Source organism: Battus philenor, unplaced genomic scaffold (assembly GCF_028537555.1).
Source record: "Battus philenor isolate CCGP_79_NKW_IND1 unplaced genomic scaffold, ilBatPhil1.0.hap1 SCAF_12, whole genome shotgun sequence".
Taxonomy (NCBI): domain Eukaryota; kingdom Metazoa; phylum Arthropoda; class Insecta; order Lepidoptera; family Papilionidae; genus Battus; species Battus philenor.
This window is the reverse complement of record NW_027181674.1, coordinates 9621325-9648192: the sequence shown is the minus strand read 5'-3', so window position 1 is coordinate 9648192 and position 26868 is coordinate 9621325. Positions and strand designations below refer to the sequence as shown.

Sequence of the window (26868 nt, the reverse complement as noted above, 5' to 3'; positions counted from 1 at the left end):
CAAAAAAAGTTGGGCAACTTTTGCACTCTACACAATAGCTGCTCGCTTTGGCGGAAGCGTCAGGCTACGCAGCTGGAGAGTTGGAGCAATCCGTCCGTCCGCCCCCGAAACTGTCGCAAGATCAGACCCTCTCCACCCCTTAGCATTAAAGAGAAATCCCTTAGAGTGAGAGAGAACATTATGAAGCAAGAGAGAAAGAAAATAATATTAGGCTCTATTGAGTGAAAGTGCAAGCGGGGATGGAGGGAAATGAGAGGGCGAACCAACTGGTCAAGTACGCGGCCCTAGGATGAAAGGAAACCAGAGTGCGAGAGATGCCGTAACATTCGTCAAGCGACAGCTTGGGCTGGACACGCTTGACGTATCGAAAACGAGGTTTGTGGAAGCCACAACGGCTTCGGTGATAAGGATGTTTTTCTCAAACACCGTCTTGGCCTTCCGCCTGCTTCGCCGGTTAGCGCTGGACACGGTTTTGGTCCAAATGTTTACGGGGCACGGAGGATTCGCTGAGTACCTGCATAGGTTTAAACTCAGGGAGAGTCCCTCGTGTACCTGTGACCCTGCGGTAGACCAGACCGCGGTGCATAAGGGCCGGCTGTCCCGCATTCGGAGGACTTCGGTTCCACTGCGAATGACAGTTGGGTAAAAAAATTAGTGAGGACAACATCGCCTATAGGAAAGTTAGATGACGAATAAACGTCATATGATGTAACTAGAAGAGTAAAGAAATAAAAGGGTACGTAAAAAGACTTATTAAAAAAAAGAAAATGTAAATGTACAGGACATTTACTTTTTCTTTTTTCAGAAATCAGATAGGGGGAGTACATGAGGTCCCCAATGACGGGGGCTATTAAAAAAAATAGAGTTAGTTGAACCTAACGTTAAAAAATATTTATAATTTGTACATAGTAATGTAGACAACGTAATTAGATATAATGTTCCCAGTTGTTTATATATATTTTTCTTTTCCGAAATAAAACTATATTCTTAACAGAAATTTCCTCTCTCTAAATCATATTAGACTGAAATTAAGACCAGTTAACTGAACCACGGAATTCATGCCATTCCATGCGGTTTTAGGTAGTAATGGCCACTCGATTTTAAATAACTTGAAAAGGGAATATTAAAAATACTTATTGGAAATGTTAAATTTTCTATTACAGATTTATTTATTTTTCAAGACAGTATATAGTATGAGCTAATTTAAAACGTTAAGTATATATTTTACATTAATTTTGAATTCAAGCGTAGCTCTTTTTATTACCATACAACACAAAAAACTATATTAAAGACGCCTTTTGTTCTTATAAGTTTATAGTTATTTTATAGTAAATTTAATAGAAAGCCAATTAGGATAAGTTTAAAAGCATCAAGTTACTTGTTTTTATCTCTGGGTAATGTCACGTTTTCAAATTTTTTTTTTTTTAATATTTATATTTTATTTATCCTATTTCCTATTATAACCAAAACCTATTGGTATTCTTTTTAACCCCATTTTATTAAAATAGACACACTTTTATACTGTCGAAATTTATCGACTTATGATAATTATTAACATATCTTGAAAAATATAAGTATCTATTAAAAATATCAATACTACGTATAACTTGAATGAAAAAATGACGATAGAAAATGCAACTTTTAACATTTTTAAGTTTAATAACAGAAGGGCAAGCAAGACCTGGTAAACAATATTGAAAGTACATTTCAAATAAGATACCTATATAAAATAAATTAATTCCGTGTTTTATATTGCTTTCGAAATATTTCGTGTTACAAACACGTGAGATTCACAGCACAAATTAAGTATTGATCGTAATGGATATTGAGATATATAAAAGAATAAGTTATGCCGTGTGTAGCTATGTAACTAGAAATAAATGTGTATTTGAAATAATACTGAATAAGATGCAGGATAGCATAAACAAAAATATTGCCCATCAGCTTTAAATAACTTGTCATTTTTTCACTTTTAATAATTTAGTATAAATAACTTGCCTGCATTAAGATGATGTCAAAGCAAACATTACCCACTGTATAATCAAATATTGTCTGTAATCTTATATACTTTTAAATAAATGATAACAGCTTTTCTTATAAACTGAACCAAGAAATTTAGTGAAAATATGTTATATTAAAGAAATACAAATGGGCAGTATATATATTTATTATGGGTAATAAAAGATGACTAGAAGTCGAACTTCATTGTTGACCAAGATACTTTTTGATGACTTCATACTATATTTTAAAAATATTCCATTACTTATAAAAAATTCAAGTGCATCTAAGTTAACCAAATATCATACAAAATATTATCTTCAGAATCATTTTCATTGATTACCCTAAGTGTTTTTAGAGTCTGTAAATAAAAAGTTAGCTCGGATGTAACAACACCATGCTGAGGGCTTCCATTTGCCACTATATTCATTTTGACTAATTGTTCTCTTAATTTGTCTTTGAAATTATCATGGACTTTCATATAAATAGATCGTATTTGTTCTATTGGTAGAATATCAATAAGTGCCTCATGCAATTTCACTAAATGCTTAGAGATATTTCGGAATGTTTGAGATGGAATAGGAGGTTTTGCATCCCAAGCAGAAAGCTGAGAACTAAGCATATTACTGACTATAACACAGATTTTATTTTCTATTTCTTGTTTATGGCTAACTAAGTCATTTGTAATACTACTGAATCCATTCAAAACTAAATCTTTTGAATGTAACTTGTCAAGCAAGTCCAATATCAATGGTAACAGCCATAAAACTACTTGTAATGAACGTGATACAAGTGCTAAATTTGATGTGGAAATTGTTTTAAGACCTGCACTTTGTATAGCTCCAGCACCTAAAACCAATTGGCAGCACCGAGAATTGAATAGTCTTATTAGTTCTAACATACAATTAACTAGATATTGGACAATGTCTGGAGATTGCTTTGTTGCATCACAATATTCTAAAAGGATCTTAATTAACAGTTGAACTGTAGGGACCACAGCATAACTTTCTTTGTTGATAACTAAATACTTTCCATCTGGCTCACCACTTTCATATTGTAGAATATATGGTATACTTCCATTTTCACATATTTTATGAATAACACTTTGTAATTCATATGGAACATCTGCAAATTTCCATCTCTCACTATTTAATGCAGCTGTAAGCTGAGCTCTACGTTCTATATGTAAATTTTGTATGTACTTCATAGCAAAACTTCTTAATGCTAACTTTAATGTATTACTACAATGACCAGTTATTTTTTCACATTCATTTGAAAAATTGTCTATTAATTCAGATAATTTTGCTAGCTGAGTGAGATCTGAAAATACATAATCTTTATCTGTTTTTGTTACTATAAGATTGGCACATCTTTCATTGCAGTAATCAGAAAGAGATCCTATTGATTTTGTAATCTTTAGATTAATAGATAAAACTTCATCCTGTGTCCATGTTTCTTCACTGTCATTTCCAGTCACATCATCCATTTGGCTAATATCTAAAATTAAATTAGACAAAGACAATATTCTCTTGAAGATTATTAGCAAGTTGGGAGTGACTTTCTGAAGAAATATAATACCTTCATTACACATTAACCAAGTATTATCAGCTTGAGTCCCTCTTAATACAATTTCATTATGTCCATCTCTTTCTGAGATTATTTCTATAACACTTTGCTTTATTGTAGCCTGGATTGAAGTCATAGCTTCAGCTTTGAAAATGTCAAGAAAATCAAATTCTTTTAAACGTAGTATTCCTGATACTATACAAACAATTTTATCCCTCTCAGGTAACTCTGAATGATCTTTGAGAGGTCTATTTAAATCTGATACTATGAATCTGAGGAACTCATTGCTTAACATTTTATGTATCAACCTCCTCATTTCTGTTAGCTGAGGAGATAAATGACGAAATGCTTGAACTCCGGAAAGGCGTGTACATAATACTTTTTGAGTAGAACTAATTAAATCTAAAGCTGCTACATAGTCTGAAGTACTGAGTAACAGCTGAATCATGGGCTGTGTTTGCTGAACTGTACCCATTAGTTTTAACAAGTCATACACATTGTTGAGATTAACATTGATTCTTGTGAGACTAATCAACTGCAAAGGGCAATTAGTTAGATTTTGTTTCACCATTGATACATTAGATCTTGTATTTTGCACTGTTTTCACTGCTCTTGCCATTTGTTCCATGATAGTATCATGAGAAAGCATTGCATGAAAAAAGGCATCAGATTTCTGACCAACTTGCTTTGATATTTTCATTTCTATGACATCCAAGTAAGTACTTAAAGTTTCCTGTAAGGATCTAATAGCAGAACTTGAGTCGACGGAGTTTGAAAGGCTTGGAAAAACTTTACTAAATATCTTAGGATCATTCAGTAACAAAGTCTGGGTATAAAATATACTAGGAACTTCACAAACATTTTCTTCAGTTACAGAAGCAATCTTGAGATTAGTTTTTGTTGGTGGGGCCTCTTTTAATTGGCAATGTCTGCGGTATCTTCTTGATATTTTTTTACAGTATGACTCAAAGTGTGAAAGGCTTATATCTGGTAAGTAAGGGCTGGGATTTATTTCAACTTTTTCAACAAAACCGTCACCCCATGTTTTAGTAAAAAAGTTGCTCTGTTTACCCTTATTAGGATCATTTAACACGGCTGGAAGATTTTGTGATGAAGAATAAAAGGTCCAATTATCGGAAACTTCCTTTGTAAACAAATGATACGCCCTCACATGATATTTAAATCCTGCTTTTCTTAAATCGCCAAATTGTAGTGCAGAACATATTCCATTTTGTCCATATTGACATAATACAATTGATCCTTCTTTTATGCTATGCTTGTCTTGAATATGCCTGTAAAAAGTCATAAAATTAAAGAATTCTGATAAAATGTGATACAAAGTCATGAGTATTTAAAATAAAGTGAAACCTTTCAAATTCCGTAGCACTATTAAAAAGCAAGCTTGGGCAGTGGACGCAGTTTTGCCATGCAGGCGTCGTAATGGGTGAAGAATTGTCCTCCATAACATTTTTCTTTCTAGCAAGAATTAAAATAAAGTAACGATAAGTAAATATAATACATTCTCTTAAATTTTCATTATCATCTGAATTTTTGGTCTTCGTGTAAACTGACAGCAGACATGATAAAATTGAGATAAATGAACGTCATTGTGACAGTGGTATTATGACAATTCATATAATTGTCATTTCAGGTGTTGTAAACACCAGTAAAATATAAATATCTTGTAACAAATTTTAATACTTGACTCACAGTAGAACAACATGTGCAGTAGCGAATGAGATTGATAAAAACACAAGCTAAGGCAGAGAAAATTGTAAAAAATGATTAAAGCAATTAAAGACATTGGCCAATCAGATAATGAGCGGATGACTTCTATTTCCATATCACAAATATTTATTATCGGTAGGTAGCTAATGAAACAATGAACTTAGTTTTAAATTTTTGAATAATTGCTACACAAGCACACATGCTAACGCCTCTGCAACTGAAAAGTCAAAGAAGAAACAAATTAGGTAAAATCAAATATATCTTGTTTTATATTCCCTTATTATTCTTCTAAAGATCAGAAATTGTTCTTGTCATACTTAAATTCTAAATGAATTTTTTGTATATCGTTTTAAATGACTAGTTTTAAATAATTAACCCATAATTTTTAATAATTACTAGAAAATAATTCAACATAAAAAATTCCGTAATTTTTAAAAGTTGGTAAATGAATGTTTATTAATTAAATTGATTTAAAAAATATCTGGATTAGTATTTTTGCATTATCACCATTATCATTATTCCAGCCATAGGTTGGTCCACAGCTGGACATAGGCCTCCTCCATAGATTTCCAAAAAGGCCCGTTGAAAGCGGCCTGCACCTAGCATCTTCCAACGACCTTAACAATGTCCTCTATCCACCTCGTGAGCAGGCGTCCTGCATTGCACTTGCCGGTCTATGCTCTGTTCTCCAGAATTTTAAGGCCACAGCGGCTGTTTATTCTGGATGTGTGGTCTGCTCGTTGCCATTTGAATTTGCCAATTCAATGGGCTTCTTATAGACACACGCATATATATATATATATATATATATATATATATATTCAGTTTGTCTACGGATGTCCTCATCACTGTTTCGATTTCGTAGAGAAATCTTATGCACAGCTCTCTCCATGTCACGTTAAACAACTATGATCATCCCAATGGGGCTCAGAAAAACCACGTTTTTGCGCCGTAAGTACAAAGTAGTCTCAAAGTAGACTTTCATCTCAAAGCACAGAATATTTAGTCCATTTTGTGCTTCATATATCTGGGACACACTTTATTTTTTTTAACAATTTGTACAAATTGTCTTACGCTATTAATATTTAATGGAATCAGGCGTTACCTTGCGGAAGTCCATCCTAAGTAAGAAAAGGACCAATATTTAGCCACTTCCGCACATGCAGTGGTAGTCGCGCAACAAAGTGCACCGCCCGCCAGCTCGCTGACAAATGCGCATGCGGCAAACAATGCGAACTACACAACTGCCACCGTCAAATCACTCAACACGTGTTTCACCCCTCCACGGGGCATCTTCAGGAGTTATGTTACACCGATTAGTGCCAAAAACAGAGTGACTCTGTAGAAGTGGATAAATATTGGTCCTTTTCTTAATTACGCTATTAAATAAATACCTTTTAATATTTCAGCTAAACGTAAGCCTATTTTATAATAATAGGTATCTCTATATTAGATATCTGGTTAACAAAAAGCTCGGAAAAATTCCATTTTTCAATTCTATTTTATTTTCAATTATATACAATAAATTACATGCAAATTCTCAGTTGTTCGTATTATGACCCGTCACCTTATCTTACAATCGTGTTTAGTTTGTATAATACAGTGAGTGTCTTTTTAGGTCATCAGCGTGTAGAAGCTATGGCGAGATTAAGTTTTTAGCGAGATAAAAATGATAAAGAGGAGTAGCCTTAGATAAGAACCCATGCTACCGAAGGATGATAAAATAAAGCCTTTATTGAAACGATTCGACTTCTTTTCATTTGACATTAGATGAGCCATTTCAAAAGATTACCGCGAATGTCAGGTTAAAATGTGTAGTAGTACTCCAGCACCCTTTCTAGTATAAAGCATGTTAATCTTTCTATTTATTTTTGGGTAATAATTATGGAGGAGACCTTTTTATTAAAATGGTGTTATTATATGTATACATTCAGAAGGCTTATATATATATATAAACTACTAAGCTATAACAGCTTAATAGTCCGAATAGAACCAGAATCGGTAAACATTTCTATTAGATTTATTCTATGGACAATGGTTATTAAATAAAGGATTGCAAGGTAGTGCACCTTTAAACAAACTTTAATCGTAAAGATTAAGAATTTTTGAGTGGTTTAGAAAAACATAGATGATGTATAGACAGAAATTAGAATTTTTTTAAATTAGAAAGTGGGAACGGACGTACCAATACCTCTTGGAGCAATAGAACAACAGGAACACATAGTAAACGATAATTAATTTTAATAAGTCAGAGTTTGAACTTTTTCTTACCATATTTTTATTACGTTATATATAATATCTGAAACCCTTGATATTTGTATGGGGTGTACGTTAATTGACAACAAATGAGTTATATATGTACTATAACCTATCATGTTTATACTTATATTATCGGAAAAGTATGAAATTGAATTAAATGGAGTACCTAATGGAAAGAAAAAAATAAACTGTGAAGTATGTGAAAAAGAAAACTTGTTTATGTAAATAAATCTAGTTTATAAATAAAACATAGGATTAACAAATAAAGTGATCGCAGGAAAGTAAATTATATTTTGCACTGCGACAGGTTGATGATTTTTGACAGTACGCAGTCGTTTTTGAACGCAGAATACTCCTTAAAAACAACGCTTAACTTTTTTTTTTTAAAAAAAACGTTGAATTAGGGTTTATTGTTTTATTTAATAAAAGTCTTTAGTAATACTTAAAATTACCTTTAAGTTTTACAATCAACTACTGGTTAGTTTAGTTCCCTGTCAAGTTTAACCTATTACACTATGTGCTCTTAGACAAACTTTTTATTTAGTATAAGGTTAGTTCAATGTCTTGATTTGATATATATTCTCAGGTATATCTTGCATCCTTTATTATTAACAATTTGATTACTAACCACAAATGTTTTTCAAAAAATTGGTAAAGATACTTCTGATCTTTTGTAAAAAAAAAAGAATACCGAGGTATTTATTACAAAATCTTTCTCACAGTCTCCCGTCATCCCTCTCTGGACTGTGAGAAGGGTTTTGCAACAACTCCCGTGACTGTGGCTGCTCTGCTAAGAGCATATGACTAAAATTTTATGTTTTAGTGAAGGAATTTAAAAAAAAAAACTTAATAGAACTCGTATAGTTAAAAGATATTCAACGATCAATCGTATTATATCTTTAATAGGGAATAATAAACAAGAGCTATGCTCAAAAGAGTGCTAATGGATATTGAAATTAATAGTCAAAAGAAAACATTGCCGTAGAGTTGGCCTGCTAAGATAAAACTCCTATGGTCCCTGACTTTTTAAAAGCGGTATGTGTGAAAATACAGCAAATATTTTTTTCTTGACAAGAAATTTTAAAAGTCTTGTTCAATAAGAGTTCAACAAACAAAATGGTAAGTTGTATTACACAAAATTGAAGAATGGCTCTAGCTTGTGTAGCGCCCGTGTGCAATGAAAGCCTGGCGCACCCAAGGCCTGCCTCCCCCCCAACCCCCACGGCCATAACTATTAACTTTGCCGTCGTAACAAGATTTTTTTTGCATATTCCACCAAGTTATTTTATAAATGGATATAGCTTACAGTATGGTATTAGTTATTTGTAGTATAGCGCAACCGCCGCGTTGTCTGGCCGTTTCTAAACTTTAAATACGTGAAATAAGGTTTATTTCGAGTTGTAACAAAACGTTCGAAAAAGAAGCCGCCTATAGAGCGCTCGCATTTGATAACTGCCGCCACCGCGCTGGCAGGCCGCTTCTGTCATATCATTGTTGTACCATGATTGTCCAAGACGACGCTCTTTGCCGTTTCAGGGTACGCGGGGGCGCCCCCTGAGACGGCGGCGCCCGTGTGCATTACACACCCTGCACTAAAGGTTAAGCCGCCTCTGTATGAATAGTTAATAAAATACTAATTACCTAAAACATTTTTGATTTTATTCACGTACAACAGTTAATTTACATATTTATAAGCATCAAGTAATATTTTTGTAAGTTACAATTTTAACAGTATAAATGGTGACGAAGTTAGATTGACCAATTCAAAAAGTCTACTCCTTTTGACAATGATAGCATGCACATGTGATAGCTGATTTAAATATTAAATTCCTTTCACCATCTAAACAAAGCACTTTTACAGGTACCTGGAAATGAAGAAACATTTAATAAAGTTAGAAGAATAAAATACTATATCCGAGCTTTTAGCAACTAGGTAAACAAATCGATAAAAAAATTTTATACTTTTTGTGGCTTTGTACATAGTTTTTTTCAACAATATCCGCTACATATCCGTGGGTACATTCTTACTCAATGCATTTTTAGCGATCCTAATTCATTGATATAATTTCTGCTGTAAGACGTCCGATGATTGACATGGGTCTAGCTTATAGATTTCCAATAGGATTTATTGGAAGTAACTTACATTCAATGTCTTCCGACGACCCTGACTAGATCGTCTGTCTACCTCGTGGGTGCTCGTTCTACGCTGCGCTAGTCGGTTCGCGTTTAATTAAGATTAGAAAGAAGTAATCAAACAAAATAAATTAAAATGTGTTGGTGTGGATAAATATTATTTGATAGCTTATAACTTACATCTTCAGACTCCATGATATTACAGCATTGTCCTAAAGAAGTGACGGGATGTCTTTTAAAGCCAAACATGATACTCGGCAGCGACCACGATTCGCAAAACCCTCGACACGCGTTGGTCGTTATTTTGAACTCAACGCAATCTGGTATACTTATAGTTCTAGTATGTCCTGAAATTAAAATATGAGTTATGAAATAAATTTCAAGAGACAGATTATGTAGTAAAGAAGAGGACAATCAAGTCTTTTCTTTTTGTGGCATAAATAACGTGCAAAATTCTGTGGGCTTCAAAAGTATTTTCAGCAATTTATTTAAGAAGATCGAACCAGACGACAATGAGTCATTTGTTATTTAAAATCATTGCTTTAGCTAATGTTTGTCTTGATTTTTAACCCATATTTTATTTTCGGATTCTATTGTAACGATGATAATTAACCAAAAAATCGAATTGTAGTTACTAATTCAACCATCGACCGATTCAGAAAACAGTGGATTTAAGAAAAAAATAATTACAATGAAAATATAAAAAATTGTAATAAAATGATTGATAAATTAAATGAACCAAACCTATTCTGTGACAACCCGGCTTTCTCCAAAACTCTGCTGCCAGAATAGGAGTTAAACATATTAAGAGGATTACACGTCTTAGAACCATAATAGACGTATTTGATTGAACCGTGAACCCTGTCGAATTCAACTACAAAGTTCTTTGTTGTTACCGTTTATATAAGAGCTCTGTGCAGAGGTTGTCAACTTAAGCTTCAATCTGGAATCATTCATTAAAATGAATAATTAAAAGTGTATTTAGGTTACACCTTAATTTAATGTTCGTATTATTATTAAAAAATTTAAAATTTAAGTTACAATTTGTTACATTAATAATTTTAAATAGATTAAAGTAAAAAAAAACAATAACACGCCATGTCTGATAATTATTAAGTTACAGTGTAATAATAAAAGTTGATATCTATATAGATTATAGTACTATGAATGTCATTTACTACTCCTAAATTTAAAAATAAACAAAAATGGTTTGCAACACCTGATATATTTACATGTACTAATAAAAATTATTTCCGGGACATTAATTAATTAAGTTATGCTAAAAGTACAACACTTCTAACGTAATGATCCAGATGTAAGAGAAGGGAAGCGAACTGTGATAAATATGACGTAAATAAAGAAGCTTTTTATTTCTCTTTTATTATTGACTATTTAAATGAAGAATTAAATAAAGTTGATTTATTATGTTACTGATTATGAAGTTTAATAATAACTGCATCTTGGCACATACACCTTATCATCCAAAATGCCATTTAATCAATAAACTCAAGCACAGTTTGTAGTGTTGTCTCAAAATGGAATATGAATTTTAAATTAAAATAGCGTTATTTGGGGCGTAATGTTTATTATTAGTTAATAGATATTCGTGGCTAAATTTTATGGTATGAAACAAAATACAATTTTTTTATTAGAACCAGATGAAGGTGGATGATACTATTCGTATTGTACATAAAATCTGATTCTTAATTAGAAAGTTAGTTTCATTTTACTCAATTTTATTTTTTTATAACATGTCTTATTATATAGTTTTTTCATCGACAGTTTGTTCTTTATTATATCACTGATAATTTGCTACAATACAGATGTACGATGATTACACATTATATTTCCAAAAAGTTGTTCTCTGCAATAACATTGTACTTCGCTCTTACAGCAATGGTAACACCAGACTTTTCTCGTAGATGGTTAACTAATACTAACCGATTTAACCAACGAGTGTCGTAGTATTAATAAAAGTACCTAAGGCGCACGTTTGTGTGTATTACGTTTTTTGGAATAATAGTAATTTAAGAAAGACTATGAATGGGTTCAAAATATTAAGGATTATTTTTAATTAAGAAATACAATGAAAAAAATCTTTATTTGTGTACAAACCGGTTGCCTAGCAAATAGGAGTTACCAAAATGAACGCACATAAAATGGAAATACCGGAGGAATACAAAATTTTATATTTTTATAAATCAAAACAATATAACGAGTGTTTAAAATTATGTGACGACCTATTGAAAAATAGAGATGATCGATTAATAGAATTAATCCGGATGCGAGCAATGACTATTCAAGTAAAGCTGGCCGGCAATGCATACGAAGAAAGCGCCTATATTTTCGATAAAGATGATCTAGTCTGCACTGCTATGGCTAAAACACCAAGACCTGGAACTTCGTTTGATAGAAAATTACAAATGGATCATCAAATTCCAGCAAAAGTAATTATCTTTGCTTTATTTCTGCAAAATAAGAATTAACTAAGTATTAAGTTGTAGCAACAATTTGTTTTCTTTTTGTTTTCTGAAGTACTTATTATTTATTAAATATTCCTTATATTTAATAAATAATGCTTTTGCTTAGTCCATTATGTTGTAATTTGCATTACGTAATAAACGTGTATTGGAAATTCCGAGACTATTTCTATGCATACTTTTTCATTGGTGTAACAATTGTGTATACACAACTCTTTTTTTCACAATTTTGAAATCTTGATTTTCCAATAAAATAAATATATTTTTTACACAAATTTTTGTTCTACCACGAATACATAAAAAAAGTAATTCTAATTTTGACAGTGCTTATAGAAACTTTTACAGCAATAAAATACAATTTGAGGAATAGCATAACCCACGGTTTTTGTGTAATCCATAATAAATGTTCACGCTTGATTAAAAGTAGCGATGAATAGTTGCAAAATTCATTTTTATTTGTATTTCTAGATAGAATTTTCAATGTAAGCTATTTTAGATTTTTTGTAATAATAATGCAATATTTTATTTTATATATACTTACGTAATATGGATTTTATTATGATTTTCTTTGCACGTTTTTTGAATAAAATATCTAGTTTTCTCGTCTTTCACGACTTTTTAAAGTAAAAGACAATGTCTTCAAATTTGCAATTTTTTACATATATTTTTTATACAATTTTTCGTACGCTTTTTTTTAAAGGGATCTATCTACCATGTAATAAAAGAGTTGCGTGTTTTTCAACGGTCTCAACCACTGAAAATGAAATGTTTATAATTTTAATTTTATGTTAATAATTAAGAAAAGAATCAGCTTAACGGCCACTGTAAGGACAGGATGCTATACGAGCCGCGCTCGGAGCGCCGCAACAGCGCTCCGCACGGCGTCCCGGGCCTCACGCGCCGCCACGTCTCTTGCTGGAGGACCTGCATTCAACGCGCCAATTTCCCTAAGATTTTTATCGAATAAAGAAGTAGCTTTTAAACCTGTAGCGAAAATATTATTCGAATATGTGTTTTATTGTGAAGCTGACACTCGTAAGGTAAGAAACCCTTAACATTGTTTTTATTATTAAAACAATATTTGCTAAAAAAATCTAGAAGCAGTTTCCTACATATTTTTTTTAATATCCAGGCAATAGATGTTGCATTTCAAATGCTAAAAACGGATAATACGATCGACTGGTGGTGGAACTACTCTCTGTCTCGGTGCTATTATACACTAGGAATGTATAGGCAAGCAGATGATTGCCTTCGTAAGGCCTTAAAACAAAACAAACACATTTGTATTTACCTCCGCTTGATCGCAATGTACATAGCTCTGGACCAGCCAATTGCAGCGCTCGATGTTTGTAAACAAGGCTTGTCAGTATTTCATGCATATATACCTTTATTGATGGAACAAGCAAAAATTATTGAACAAATGGGGAACTCCGCTGCAGCAGTGAAGAATTATAGAATGGTAGCCTTACAAGATCCATCAAACACGGAGGCCATTGCTAACATAGCTATGTACAATTTTTATAACGATCAACCCGAAATAGCGATGCGTTATTACAGGTATGTCTTTATTATATCTAATATTAAATAAATGTTTCAATATTAACTTTTCACGATTGTACAGTTTTAAGCATAAAGTGAGAAAGTATACAAGTATAAGTGTTGTGTGTAATGTTTACAAAAATATTGTTCATTTCAGGCGTCTGTTAGCGACTAGCCCACCTGGTTCTGAAATATACAACAACCTCGGGCTCTGCTGCCTGTATTGCAGTCAATGGGATCTCATTATAGCTTGTTTTCGTCAAGCGCTCTATTTTTCAACTGAACCGACTTCTAAAGCTGATATTTGGTTTAACCTCGCGCATGTGGCATTGGTATCGTATAAACTTATTAAATAACCGTAAATTATAAACGTAGCTCAGGAAGGGATGAAACTAGCCTATCATATAAACTATCATATAAAATATTACAATCGATAACATATCAATCTCTCAAACATTAAAATTATTAAATTTTCAAAGAAGGAAATTTTACCATTCAAAAATTTCAATTTGCGGCACTGAATGTTTTGTTCATTCAGAGAGTAGAATTCAATTAATATTACCGTATGTTCTAAAATAAATTAAGTTGCATGTATTACATAAAAAATGAAATTGTTAATCAGCAATACGATAATGGAATGTATTTTTTAATTATTTCAGTCTACGGGAGACTTGACGTTAGCAAGACGATGCCTACAAGTGAGCTTAGCTATTTTTGAAAAAGAATACGTAAGACAAGCTTTAAGATCCTTAGACGCAAGAGTTCGAGGGAAAAAAATTAATAAAAAGTAACTTATTGCACATCATTGTTATTTCTATATCTTTTCATTTTTATAATTTGTCTCCCTTTCATTAAACTAAACACTATAACATTGCTCAAAAAAGGCGCCCAGTAATCTTGCTTTATTATGCCGTACTTGCGGATATTAAAAGCTCAAAATTAAATGTATAATCATTCCAAATATTAGGTCTATTTATTGTCTAAATCTCACAAAATATATAATCCGTATTATTTTAACTCTACCTTGTATGCTTACTTAACCCACTTCCCTTTCGGGATGACATCCCGCGTCAGCTCCTTTAATATACGCAAAGGCTGATTCAATCGGGCATCTCTAATCAAGCACTTGTACTGAAGTCTATTTCATTCGCGCTCAAAAATCCTTAATACTGTATTAATTTCAATGTGTTAATTACAGTGTATCTCTATCTTTTTTTTAAAACGCGTTTTAGTTGTTTCCCGTAACAGACCCTTTCATTTACTTGTTTTGTATTGACACGGTGTGCTTGTTATTTTATAGTCCCTAGAGACGATCAGTCCTTATCACGTGGTGACCAACAAAGTGCCTGTAGTCTGGTAGGCCGCCGCTGTAGGTAGGTACGGCCGAGTCAAGAGTGCGGTTCTTACATCATATGGTGTATGAGACTTACGCAGACAGCAACCACCAATAATATTCATATACAATGACTAGAATAAAAACACGGACTCGAATATTGTGACATTTATATTTATTATAAACACATAAGATAATCATTAATAGACGAATCAAATGATTCCATGTTGCGTAATTGTTCGTACTTCAAGGCAACTAGCGAATCTAAAACAGACTCCAGATGAGGATGCTGTAGCTCGGCACTGACATCTTCTTTTACTTCAATTTCTAGCGGAATCCGTGCAATGTGTCGCATTTTTACCTAACAACAAAATAGACTTAGAAAAATAACGAAATCATACACAGAATATTTAACTTTGTCGCATTAAAAAGTTTAGGTAATTTTTAGTAAGACTCGACAAAAAGGAATATTTGTCATCAAATCGGGTATTACAAATAATTTATGCAATTTCATAACTAACTTTATCGCTCTTAACATTTAGAGGTTTCGACGAATCAAGAATGAAGGATCCAAACCAGACGACAATTTTCAATTAAAAATGTTGATCATTGCAATTATTCGCTTTTGTTTTCAGGGGCGACAGATTTTATTAGTTGAATAAAATATTCGTGTAACTACCCAATATTATACTTCTTTGCCATAATATAAAAACAAAATGGTTATACAAACAATTTGTTTATTTAAGCACACATACGTACCTCTTCCAACTTAGATACAGGGACTCCGATACTTTCCCATGAGTCAAACCCTTTTGGAATTGCCAATGGTTTTGTATAGTTAATATTTTTTTCTTTTATGACAACACCACACCCGAAACCTGCATTATGCAGTATTTCTTTTGTTTTTCGCACCAAGTGTACATCTTTTGACGAATAAAATACTACATGGGCATTATTGATTAAAGCTACGCTTCTTATAGTTGTGCAAATATGTTTTTTAATGTCACTATCTGGAATAAATCATTCATATTAGTATTTGAATGATATTTGGATAAATTGGACAGTTCTTAGTTAGATAGATTGCGCTTAATTTGTCTGTAGCACAAACTAAACATAAAATAAAATAAAAAAGAAAATTCAAATGAACAGTAATGTTTATGATTAATACCGATGGGTTCTTTAGAATATCCTGATACCAACCGAAAATGAGACGATCGCTGAAGAAGTTTTAGCATTTAGGTTTAATCAATTCTAATGCTAATTAGATTCAATATTTAGTATTATTACACTTTTGCACCCGCCGCCTCAACGTAAACATCGTTCCTAAGAACTATGATTGTATTAATAAACACGTAAACTTACCGTAATTGTTAAATAGGTCATATTTTCCGCCAATAATTATGACCTCTTGTAAATTAGTATTTTTGGTGTTTTCATTTATACTTTCTAAACATGTTTGAAGCGTATTCCATATGGCCTTTATTTTGCTTAAATCTATCATTATAATGAAGAAACTTTTTTTATGCATAGGAACGGACTCAAGAACATTTTTCAGCAATTGTAATTTACTTCCATATTCCCATACGTGACATATAATTTTATCCATTCCTTGTCTTTGGCCAGATTTTCTACCAAATGAATATTCTAGAACAAGTGTTTCCCGTGGTGTGTCATTTCTATCAAGAAAATTATAGATCAGCGTGGATTTACCCTTAAAATTATAAAAGATCAAATAAGGTAGAGGTTAGACTATTGTAGCATACTTATGACTCACTGTTTTATATTGCAAAGTTTACAAATCATTAGAGGAATAATTATTTTCAGCTATTGATGTAACACCTAACATTGATAGATAAATTTGTAGTATTACTATCTATAGATGAGTTCGATCTTTTCTTTAATTTTAAAGTACTTTGCATCTCTGCCACAGCGTTAATTAAAAATTAAAGACACTTTTATAGGCACCCTGCGTATTATATTCCACTATCCCTATACCTACCTATCAACAATAAAAAATCATTTATTTTTTTAATGTTCAGAAGTCCAGAATTAACATTTTATCGACTGACATCCAGAGGTAAAGAGACAGCTTTCAGTTATAATGAGAAGCTTACCGTTGACTTGCTTCCAACTAAAAATAAATTTCGCGAACTATCTTCATTTGATTGAGTTATTGTATTTTTTACAATAGCGGTTGCAATTTCTGGTAATGTAGTCATTTTAAAAATTAATGAAAAAGGAGCTAAACTTGGTTCACGCTTTCATATTTCTTGTTTGTATTTTGTAACTAAGCAACAATGTTATGTCATTGTGTTGACATGCATAAATGTTTCCCACAGAATAGAACACTTTGTTGAGATTACCTGTTTGCTTTTTCTTTAAAGTGAAATATCTGGAACTGTACAGTTTGCTAATACAAATGATAATCGTATAGAAAATTAAAAATAGAGCAAAGTTAACAAGATAGATTATATTATAATCTGGAATCGGTCTGGAATCTGGTGACGTGACAGTGACGTCAATGACCTTCATATTTTATCAGCCGCTTGCTAACTCGCGGATCCTGACCGACGCCAAAATAATAGTGCAGATACATTAATAGCCACTTAACTTTGACAAATAAAAGTGTTTCATAATAGCGTTCCATACGAAACAGTTATGCGGCATACTTCACAAAACATCCATATTATTTCACTTAGGATAGAGAATCTCTCTCTAGCCATAATGCTACCAAAGTCTTTTACTTCAAATATGAAGGTGCTTTACCTTTCTGTATACCTAAAGTAGTACCTCTTAGTGATGGTATCGTAAAAGGCCTAGCACCGCTCAATGAAAACCGCACGTCTTATATTAACGAACGCTTGGATTTAAGAAATACCTACAATAATGTTGGGATCGCGAGGCGCATTGCGCGCTGACACCACAACACCACTAACATTCGGTCGCTGCATTTGTTTATCCTATTTCTTTTAATCGTAATACCTAAGGACATTCCTCAATTACAACAACAATTGCGTAAAATAATAGCATGTATCAAACCTGTAACACCGCCTACCACCTAGCGAATAAATGTTTATTAACAAGTCTATATCGAAGCAAATGTCTTAAGTATACGTTAGCTATTTATCCTGAAATTGGGCGTCTCCACAGATAGGACCACTATCGCATCTAAAGATTTCCATCCCTTGTTGAGTAGATGAGTTTTCATATTACGATTACCAACCACACAGTGATCGCGAACCGTTTAATGCATATAATTCTTAGACTTTGTCAAGGTATTAATCACTGCTCTGTACGTGAAGCCAAATTTAAAATTCACTATCATATTATGAGACTGAAAACGCTTTTAAAACAATAAAATAACAATTGGGTTTGTTCCTTTATTTTCCAACTGGAATTAAATGTTAAGTGTCTCTTCTAAACCTCGTATTCGATATTAAGTATATTCTTTTTCCCCTTTGAATATCTTATTACAATACTTGCTCTAACTTAGTTTTAATGTATTCGTAACTTTATGCAATCTGTGAATCTCACTGCTACTGCCCCTGCCGTACAGGCCTTGCCTAGTGTGGGAAGCAACATTACTCATGTTGGCACACATTGTAATGTGAAAAATATAAAATACGTTTATGCTACTATATTTTACTTTTCGCTGCGATACTGTTAAGAAGCGACTCCTACCAGCTTAGAAGGACCTTACGCTGTCATATATTGAGTAGACACAGTAGTACTTACTGTGTCTATTCAAGTGATAAGTATCGTGTAATTATCCGACCGGCAAAGTACAATATCAATTGATCATCTCAAAACCTGCATACTAACACTCAACCCGGCACAGCAGTGACAACGAAAATAACCTGTATAGGATATTAGTAAATAGTGGAATGTGCCCTGAGCGGAGCAGTTTTCGCTAATATTCCCTGGTTTGTAACCAGGGAATATTGAGCACATGGGGTTGAATTGTTCCGTACCTTTAGACGAAGATAAAGTAGAAATATTCTTACTGCGTCTTTTCACAATTTTCTTTTATTATATAAGGTCCAAAAAAATTAACAACGGAATAACTGATCCACGCCGATAATCAAAAAAATCTAGTTTTCCTCGCTTACAAATAGTATAAGATTTAAGGTACCCGTTTTGAATCACTAGAAGAGATTTAGTTATTCGTCGTTAGCGCACATTCTGTAAATTTTTCGGTAAATAGTCAATTAAACTACTTGAAAGATTAACAAAAAAGCCATTACATTTAAGCAATAAGCAATATATAATTTCACCCTTAAATGCATGAATTTTTTTATTACTTCCGAATAAATTAAATTGGATAGGAAAATTTATAAAGATTATGGGAAAAATAAAGAAAAAAGTCATAATAATATAAATAATAATTTATTTCAAAAAATATTGTTGATGCATATCTACATCATTATGCAAAATCGGTTAAAAGCAGCTGACATTTCAATGAAACAATAATAAAGTTATAACAATAAACAAAACAGAGTGGAGTACCTTGATATAATAACTATGACAGGTGAAAATCTCGAAAACAATTATTTCTGGCATTCAAGCAAAGGGGCACCTTACACTTTGAGTATGACAACTGTGTAATATCTTTGCAGGAAGGTATTTTGCACCTAAGGCGATTGGAGAAGATAGGCCAATGATATTGATCATTCTCGCCATCTTTCCTTACATCTACACTTGAGATAGGATGACTAATTTGCTTTTTTTCTGCAATTCCTGTTCAAGAGAGGTGTGTCTTGGCCGTCCTCTTTTGTTACCATTGGTTGATCTCATATTGCAAAGAGCATCTGCCAACTCGTTGCGGAATTGACCAAGATTTGGCAATTGTTTTTTGGGAATGCCCTTTGCAATGCGGTTTTTTTTTTTAACAACACCCAGGAATTTATGACGGCTAAATCTAAAAGATGGTAAAATAGGCGAAGGTGCCATTTGCTACTTTTGACCCTTATGCGATAACGTCCTAAATAACTATCCATAAGGTCCACTCCGCCCATATGCATGTTGTACTCTTGTACAATTTTTGGACAAGGCACTTCTACCTTGCGTTTCTGTTTTTTGTAATTAAGCACGACGTTTCCCATCGGACAAGAGCCTATATAATTTGACAAAAGTGTAACTACCTTATTGTCTTTCCAGACTGTCGCCGAAAAATCAACGCCATCAAAATGCGTTGTTCTTTCTTCATGTGTTCCCCTAGGGACTGCTGCCTTCAATACCTCCTTCTTATCGGGTAGACGACAATTAGGTAGCCTGTTTTGTTGGACAACGCAATGAATCCCCTGTTTTGCGAGGTAATAAACTAAAAGCAGGGAAGTGTAAAAGTTGTCAAAGAAAACGATGTGATTTCTCATCCTAGGTATCAACCTCGCTAAACGTAAAACCATATTATTTGTCACTCCCAAATCCGGTTCACCTGTTGGCTTATCTTTGGTTTCTTGGCCAGAATAAATTTCAAATCGGTATGCATAACCTATCAGGCTGCACAATACAAAGAGCTTGTATCCCCATTTATGCGGTTTGTTTTGGGGGTTATATTGTTTTAGGAAATGTGCTATTTTGGTAGAACACATTTGCTCGTCTATTGAATGGCGTTGGTCAATTGGTATCGATGAAAACGTTTTATTCAGGTGGTCTATTACGGGTCTGATTTTATGTAACCGATCATGATCGGGGTGCTCCTTCGGTAAGTGTTTGGTATTGTCGTTGAAGTGTAGCAAGCTTCGTATTACCTCAAACTTATTCACAGGCATAACGCTTTTTACAGGATCGTAACCGAACTTTTCATTCCAATACGAGCGTACACTCGTACAATGTTCCACAGACATAGATAAAACTATTCCTATAAATTTTTTGATGTCACTACATGTGATATTGGTTGGATGAGCTGGGTTTTTTTTTGGCAAGAATATAGATTTGTTTCATGTGTAATTTTCTGTAGAAATTCAGGAGTAAAAAAATGACTAAAACATCTAAAGGGTGTGTCCAGATCTAAAATATTTTTATCTGTAGGGATGGGTTCATGAGCTATTGTGGTTTCATCGTATGACAAGTTACTTATTTTCCAGATAAGTTTTCGTTTATCGAACTGTTGCATGCCCTGTTCATCTTCAATGAGAGGCGTGTCGCTGTCTTCTGTAACTGCTTCGATTTCAGGAGTAGGTTCGTCGTTATGTTCACAATCGTCGTTGGCAACGTCTTCTCCCAGTAAATCCTCTATGATTTTTCTGGCATCATTATAAAATCCTTCCTCGTCATCATCCTCGTCATCTAAACCATCTTCAGACACATCCCCATCTTCTAACGCAGCCAATAAATCCTCGATGTCCCTCTCTTGTAATCGCTTCGCCATCTTTCAGAAAAAAATAGTTTCAAAAACAATATTTGAAAAAAAGAATGTGTATATTATTATTTACAAGTGATCACAGCACTCTTGCAATTTATGTGAAAATATTAGAAAATTGTTAACATAAACTATAAGAATCACGGAAGAAAATAATGAATTCAAAAGCACTGATTTTGCATGATGGTGTATTTATACTTCACCAACTAAACAACAAATATTTTGCAAAATACACAATAATTATCAAAATTATAACATGAAAACGTTACACTTACCTTTTATCTTTTTTAGAAACAATTTTTCGTTGTATCTTCCGACAATATTTTGTAAAAAACACTGATTGTAATAGCCGCGGGAACCAGTATAATAACTGTTTGGCGCCAAACATGAAATACGATTTTTTTTAAAAGTTCCTGTCAATACTTGGTTTTTGACAGAAATCAACGTGTAAATATCAAATTTATTTAAAAAAAGTAAAATAAATACAACTTGGGACAAAACGTAATGAGCCATGGGCTATTAAAGCGTGCGATGTAGATCTACATCACCATGCATTTAAGGGTTAAGTATACTGGGGAAGTGTCTTCAGACCTTTTTACCATATAATTTTATGGATTGCAAAATGAATCACCCTGCCGAGATAATTTTTTCGATTTTCTGTTTATAGCCCATAACAAATTAAGAATATGAAATTAAGCCGAGAAAAAATGCTATGAGCAATTTCCTTCGTCAACTTGTGAAAGCTATGTCTAAAACATTAAGATATATTTAGAGGCCACCCTCAAGTACAAACTCTCAATAAATATTTCCTAGCTTTTTAGACCATGATATATATACTTTGCTTATCTTTTACATACTTCCAGTCTGTTATATCAATTGCCATCAATTTATAGCTCATAGTACGAGGTACCGATTCCAGTGAAGAAGTTGGTCCACTTAACATAACTCTTCTATGTCTGCTCTCGGTCTGATATAATGATGACCATGAATCACTGGTAAGACAATATTTATCCCTTAATGACTGCTCAAATCTTACATGTCTAACAACAAAGCACTGTCAGTCACTTTTATATAAGCGCTATTTGCTGTATCGACAAATTCACCAGCATTGTCACTTTCTGGCAAATATTTTATACATGCATTTATTCATTTTCTTCAAAATGAATACTATATTTATATTAAATACAAATTTACCAGCTTACACGCGATTTTTCTTATTTTGTGTGAATTTGCAATACTGATTGACAATTGCTCAGGCCCAAGCAGGTATCACAAGAATTTTGGGACAAGATGAGTGTGCAATACTCAGGCATCTGCTTATAAAATGAACTTTGGCTACTACCTACTATCCATTTCTAGGAATCTGCCTCTTTAGTCTGCTAAGACTATCATCTATTGTCAACGGATGCGGTCAATGGATCCATATGCTTGAATAATTTTTAGCTTTCCCTGGTATTTTTGCAGATGGTCGGATCACTCACTTGACTGATGAAATTATAGTGATGAAATACTTCATAATACATGATATATGTTGTGGTTCAGAGAATTTTGTTTTGCTGTCTCTGGATAACAGTAATATTTGAGTCACTTGCATTTCACCAAAAATTAACCCATACATTTAGATTTTGTATTGCTAAAGGTTATTGTCCAGCAAAGGTTTACACTTTCTAACTAGCACTGAATACATGTATATGCTGATCAGAAGTGCTGTCTCCAAGTTTAACCAAACCATAATTGCTATTTGGCAAAGAGAATGGCACATGTACTGTTTTCATAGGAGAAACTTTAACAAACCATTACTGCATCCATTATTTATTTCATCAAGCTGTGCTTGAGGGTGCTTCTGATGTTGTGGGTTGTGGTAACATTTAATGTGTTTGGCAAATTGGCTGTGTAGTGTGTACATTGCCAGCCCTATAAGAGGAATTGAGGAACTCCAGCTGCAATTTTATATAACACAGAAGTATTGAATATAAAATATATTATAAAATATTTTATAAAAACTGTGGCAGATTCTGTTTGTCGATACAGAGCACTCTTGTGCTAGACTATCAAATACCTGTGATTCATCTAGGAATGCTGATGTACAATATTCTCTGTTTTCTAAGCTATCCGTTACTTTAACATAAGTTGTGTGTCTACTATTCTTTGTGTGCTACAACTTGAACCTAAACTGGTGATCAGGGACTATTCCAAGCTATCACAGAAAAGGTACCTTTGCAGCAGAAATTTTTAAAAATCTTACAAACAAATATTATCTGAGTATCCTCTTGTAAATTATAACTTACTCTTTAACCTTTTGCCCTTGAGATGGGATTCTCATTCACCATGCAGCTTGATGCCACAACTCGAAAGGTAATTTTTTACATTTTGTTCTTTAGACCCAAGCTCCTACATTCTGTGTAATCTTATGAAGTGTAAAATGATATCTTTTCAAATGCAGATGCTACTATTTTATCGAAATTTCTATGTAACCACAAATTGTATGCGTTTTTGGTCTCAGTATAAACTTGACAATAGCAGCAAAGAGTCTAGAAAAGTTGAAGTTTGAATCTTTGAAATGGTGGCATAACATATTTTTTAAGGGTATAGAAATTCCCAAAAAATCTTAAAAGTAAAGTAGCATAGCATCATTCTAACAGGACTGCAAAATCTGCTCTCAAAAACAACATGCTGAAAGACATCAAACAACATATTATTGTACCAAAAACCCAGACATACATCTAAGCAATTGTTTCATAAAATATCATACAAAATTACAAAGACTAATTTTAGGAAATTAAGTTCGCAAAAATGTCAAGACACTAAAGTATAAAAATTTTGTGTGAGTAATTATTTCCAAAAGTGTGCAATTCTATAAAATTAAGTAGTGCAATCATCATCAAAAATATTCCGAACTGTCCCGAGTTACTGGTTGCTCTGCACGGAAACATCATCAAGTGCAAAGAGTTAATAGTGTCTAAATAAATCAAACCAAATCACATTTAATTTTATATTTATGTTTGAGATCCTAATTCCCAATTAATGCTAGATATCGTCAACAGTATTATTACAAAATAATTAATATATAAATGAAGACAAATAAAAACTTGCACTTGCAGTGTGAGTAGTATTTAATTCCACAAACTCATCCCTATAATATATATAACTTTGAGATCATATTTACACATTAACATGCAACATGCTAGGGCCCCTAGTGAAGATTTTGTTTTATCCATTAAACAATTATAAAATATTGTTTAATATTTTATTGTTAATGTGTTATACAAAAAATCATTTAAAACACCAATAAATTCATGCAACACAAGTATTAATACATCAGATGGCAATGTTAATGGTTTAATTGATTTTTTATTGTTTGTATGTATATTATTTGGCATTATTTATCTCCATTTCCTTAAATCTAATTTCATTATTAAGTGTCTGCAAAATTTCTTGGAATCGTTGTTTCAGAGTTACATTTTGAAGACCAGAGATTTCAAGTTGAGTTTTATGCCTTCTTAATTTAAGCTCTTCAAGTTCAGTAGTTAGTAGTTGTAGTTTCATATTTTGTAGAGTGCTGTCACTGTAATCTTGTGACTGGTGATCCCTGAAGCTATTGCTAGCCGATGCCGAAGAATGACTCTTCTTGTTCATTATTGGAACAGAACTATTGCTGGCCTTATCGCTTATGCTGAACATTTCAGATTTAAATTGAGTAATTACCTGCCTTCCCCTGTAATCTAATCCTTGAATAGAATTAGAATCTGACATGTTACCATCACAACCTGATAATCTGCTGTCCTCAATGTCAATATTTTCATCCTCTACATCACTATCACTAACAGCACCACCAAAAATATCCTCCACCTTTGACTGGTTTCCTAAATCTTGCCCTATTTTCATATTTAGATTTTTCTTTACCTTTGGTTTATCAGACACTGCAATTTCATTTTTTGCATTATCATTTTCATCTTTGATAACTTCCCATGTTACATTGATAGCTTCATTATCAGCTCTGAGAAGCCTTTTGACTTCTTTTTCTATTTCCGGAGCCTCAGCGCTTTTCTTTTTTAAAGTTTTTCTAAAACGTCTCCTACGAATATTTTTTGTGGGAGGAGTAATACCATGAGGCCAAAGAAACTTTTTGTCTACTTTTAGAGGGTCTTTCTTCTTATTTTTGTTAGGTAATTCATCTTCAGTTGAACGATCATTTTCTTCTTTACATATCATCAACTGGCAAACATCAGCGGTTTTATAAACACTTTTTCTATCAATAGTTTTGTGCGATTCAATAATTGTTGGCAGATCTAATATTTTAGCATGTAATAACCAGTGATCGAACCTAACTTCTCCATGTCTCATATCGTTTTCTAAATCGATAGAAAACCTGCTTTTAAAGTTATCTCCAGATTTTATTAAGTCTTTTAATGCTTTCGCCGGCTCCTCTGGTAGTCTCAAAATAAATTGACTTTCCAATTCCACGGGGTATTCAGTTTCCTTTTTGTTTTTGTTCATTTTAATTTTAAAAAATAACGGGTCAAGCAACGGGCGTGATAAACCGTATAGTATTCGATTTACTATTAAAACAAAACTAGATGTTCGTTATATACAAGAGTATTTTTTCTTCGTTAAAGACCACAGACTACGTATAATTGAAAAGAAAAAGACTCATAGTTGACACTCACAGAGTGACAGATGCTCGAGTAAGTACGTGTTCCTGTGGCTCTGCGACCTAACTCATCCATCTGTCTACTTGGAGAACGCGTACTTTAAAATCGTCGGCATTTCAACCACCTTGAAATTTTGCTAGGAACGAGCAGAAGCAGGAGATATATCTTTAACAATAAAAGATACTGATGGAGAATGCCTGGAATTATGAATCTGCCTGAGGTTTCATCATTTTGTGACTCTACGAAATTTAAAATTCCAATCGACCTTAGTGACTCATCCGGGATGACCAAGAACTCTCTAGGCAGGCTCCCTGTAGCAGTATTCAGGAGCTAAAAATGGACAACAGGATGTTCAGGCCCTGAATCAAAATTTTAGACGGGATCCATTAGCAACCAGTTAGCCAATTCGTCATCAGTGTCCTGTGATTGGCGAGGAGTTCATATTTCTCCTCTAAGATGATGGCGTCGACACGGCGCATGGCATCTGCTACAATATATTGTCCTCTTTATATACTTAAAGTTAAATAAAACAAGGTAAAAAATGTAAAATCAACTTTTATTTTAATTAACCTAAACAAAGTTTCAAAATATTAAAAATATATAGAGCGGTATTTTCTGTTTTATTATTTGAAATTATATTTTTCGTATGCATTTAATAGCCAAAACAACGAATCAATGCTACAGATTGATTATAGAATAAAATATTTATTTAATGATCACGGTAGTCAACGTTCTCATAACTTATTAAAGGGATATAAAAATTGGATAAAACTTTATAAACTATTTAATGGCAATACTGATAAGGTACAACGACGTAAC

At 33.0% G+C, this 26868-nt stretch overlaps 5 protein-coding genes across 5 annotated transcripts; 1 reads left to right on the top strand and 4 right to left on the bottom strand.

The window, feature by feature from the left end:
• Window positions 1-2156: 2156 nt before the first annotated feature.
• Window positions 2157-5139, bottom strand: scat (VPS54 subunit of GARP complex scat). The gene is made up of 2 exons (XM_068776273.1): window positions 4933-5139; window positions 2157-4856 (listed from the first exon to the last, which is right to left on the bottom strand). Exons 1-2 carry the CDS (start codon window positions 5025-5027, stop codon window positions 2285-2287), a joined length of 2667 nt encoding a protein of 888 aa, XP_068632374.1. The 5' UTR covers window positions 5028-5139; the 3' UTR covers window positions 2157-2284.
• Window positions 5140-9299: 4160 nt separating this feature from the next.
• On the bottom strand, window positions 9300-10516 carry Gpa2 (Glycoprotein hormone alpha 2). Its single transcript, XM_068776658.1, has 3 exons — window positions 10429-10516; window positions 9865-10031; window positions 9300-9416 (listed from the first exon to the last, which is right to left on the bottom strand). Exons 1-3 carry the CDS (start codon window positions 10514-10516, stop codon window positions 9324-9326), a joined length of 348 nt encoding a protein of 115 aa, XP_068632759.1. The 3' UTR covers window positions 9300-9323.
• Window positions 10517-11828: 1312 nt separating this feature from the next.
• BBS8 (tetratricopeptide repeat protein 8) lies at window positions 11829-14706 on the top strand. Its single transcript, XM_068776563.1, has 5 exons — window positions 11829-12108; window positions 12936-13204; window positions 13297-13721; window positions 13861-14035; window positions 14363-14706. Exons 1-5 carry the CDS (start codon window positions 11829-11831, stop codon window positions 14492-14494), a joined length of 1281 nt encoding a protein of 426 aa, XP_068632664.1. The 3' UTR covers window positions 14495-14706.
• A 508-nt stretch (window positions 14707-15214) lies between these two features.
• LOC137932876 (cytoplasmic dynein 2 light intermediate chain 1) lies at window positions 15215-17255 on the bottom strand. The gene is made up of 4 exons (XM_068776561.1): window positions 17151-17255; window positions 16399-16747; window positions 15796-16046; window positions 15215-15397 (listed from the first exon to the last, which is right to left on the bottom strand). The coding sequence occupies exons 1-4, from the start codon at window positions 17253-17255 to the stop codon at window positions 15215-15217; spliced, it is 888 nt and encodes a 295-aa protein (XP_068632662.1).
• A 7121-nt stretch (window positions 17256-24376) lies between these two features.
• On the bottom strand, window positions 24377-26016 carry LOC137932947 (transcription initiation factor TFIID subunit 7-like). The gene has a single exon (XM_068776637.1). It carries the CDS (start codon window positions 25892-25894, stop codon window positions 24767-24769), a length of 1128 nt encoding a protein of 375 aa, XP_068632738.1. The 5' UTR covers window positions 25895-26016; the 3' UTR covers window positions 24377-24766.
• Window positions 26017-26868: the final 852 nt, after the last annotated feature.

Bases quoted from the DNA above. Each gene is read 5' to 3' on its own strand.
- scat (XM_068776273.1), bottom strand. From the start codon at position 5,027: ATGGAGGACAATTCTTCACCCATTACGACGCCTGCATGGCAAAACTGC. The intron at 4,857-4,932 runs GTTTCACTTTAT...GACTTTTTACAG, and splicing joins AGTGCTACGGAATTTGAAAG to GCATATTCAAGACAAGCATA.
- Gpa2 (XM_068776658.1), bottom strand. From the start codon at position 10,516: ATGGTTCTAAGACGTGTAATCCTCTTAATATGTTTAACTCCTATTCTG. The intron at 10,032-10,428 runs GTTTGGTTCATT...TTTTAATTTCAG, and splicing joins GCCGGGTTGTCACAGAATAG to GACATACTAGAACTATAAGT. The intron at 9,417-9,864 runs GTAAGTTATAAG...CTTCATTTCCAG, and splicing joins ATATCATGGAGTCTGAAGAT to GTACCTGTAAAAGTGCTTTG.
- BBS8 (XM_068776563.1), top strand. From the start codon at position 11,829: ATGAACGCACATAAAATGGAAATACCGGAGGAATACAAAATTTTATAT. The intron at 12,109-12,935 runs TGGATCATCAAA...AATGAAATGTTT, and splicing joins GTTTGATAGAAAATTACAAA to ATAATTTTAATTTTATGTTA. The intron at 13,205-13,296 runs GTAAGAAACCCT...TTTAATATCCAG, and splicing joins GTGAAGCTGACACTCGTAAG to GCAATAGATGTTGCATTTCA.
- LOC137932876 (XM_068776561.1), bottom strand. From the start codon at position 17,255: ATGACTACATTACCAGAAATTGCAACCGCTATTGTAAAAAATACAATA. The intron at 16,748-17,150 runs GTAAGCTTCTCA...TATAATTTTAAG, and splicing joins TAGTTGGAAGCAAGTCAACG to GGTAAATCCACGCTGATCTA. The intron at 15,398-15,795 runs GTACGTATGTGT...TTTTGTTGTTAG, and splicing joins CTGTATCTAAGTTGGAAGAG to GTAAAAATGCGACACATTGC.
- LOC137932947 (XM_068776637.1), bottom strand. From the start codon at position 25,894: ATGAACAAAAACAAAAAGGAAACTGAATACCCCGTGGAATTGGAAAGT.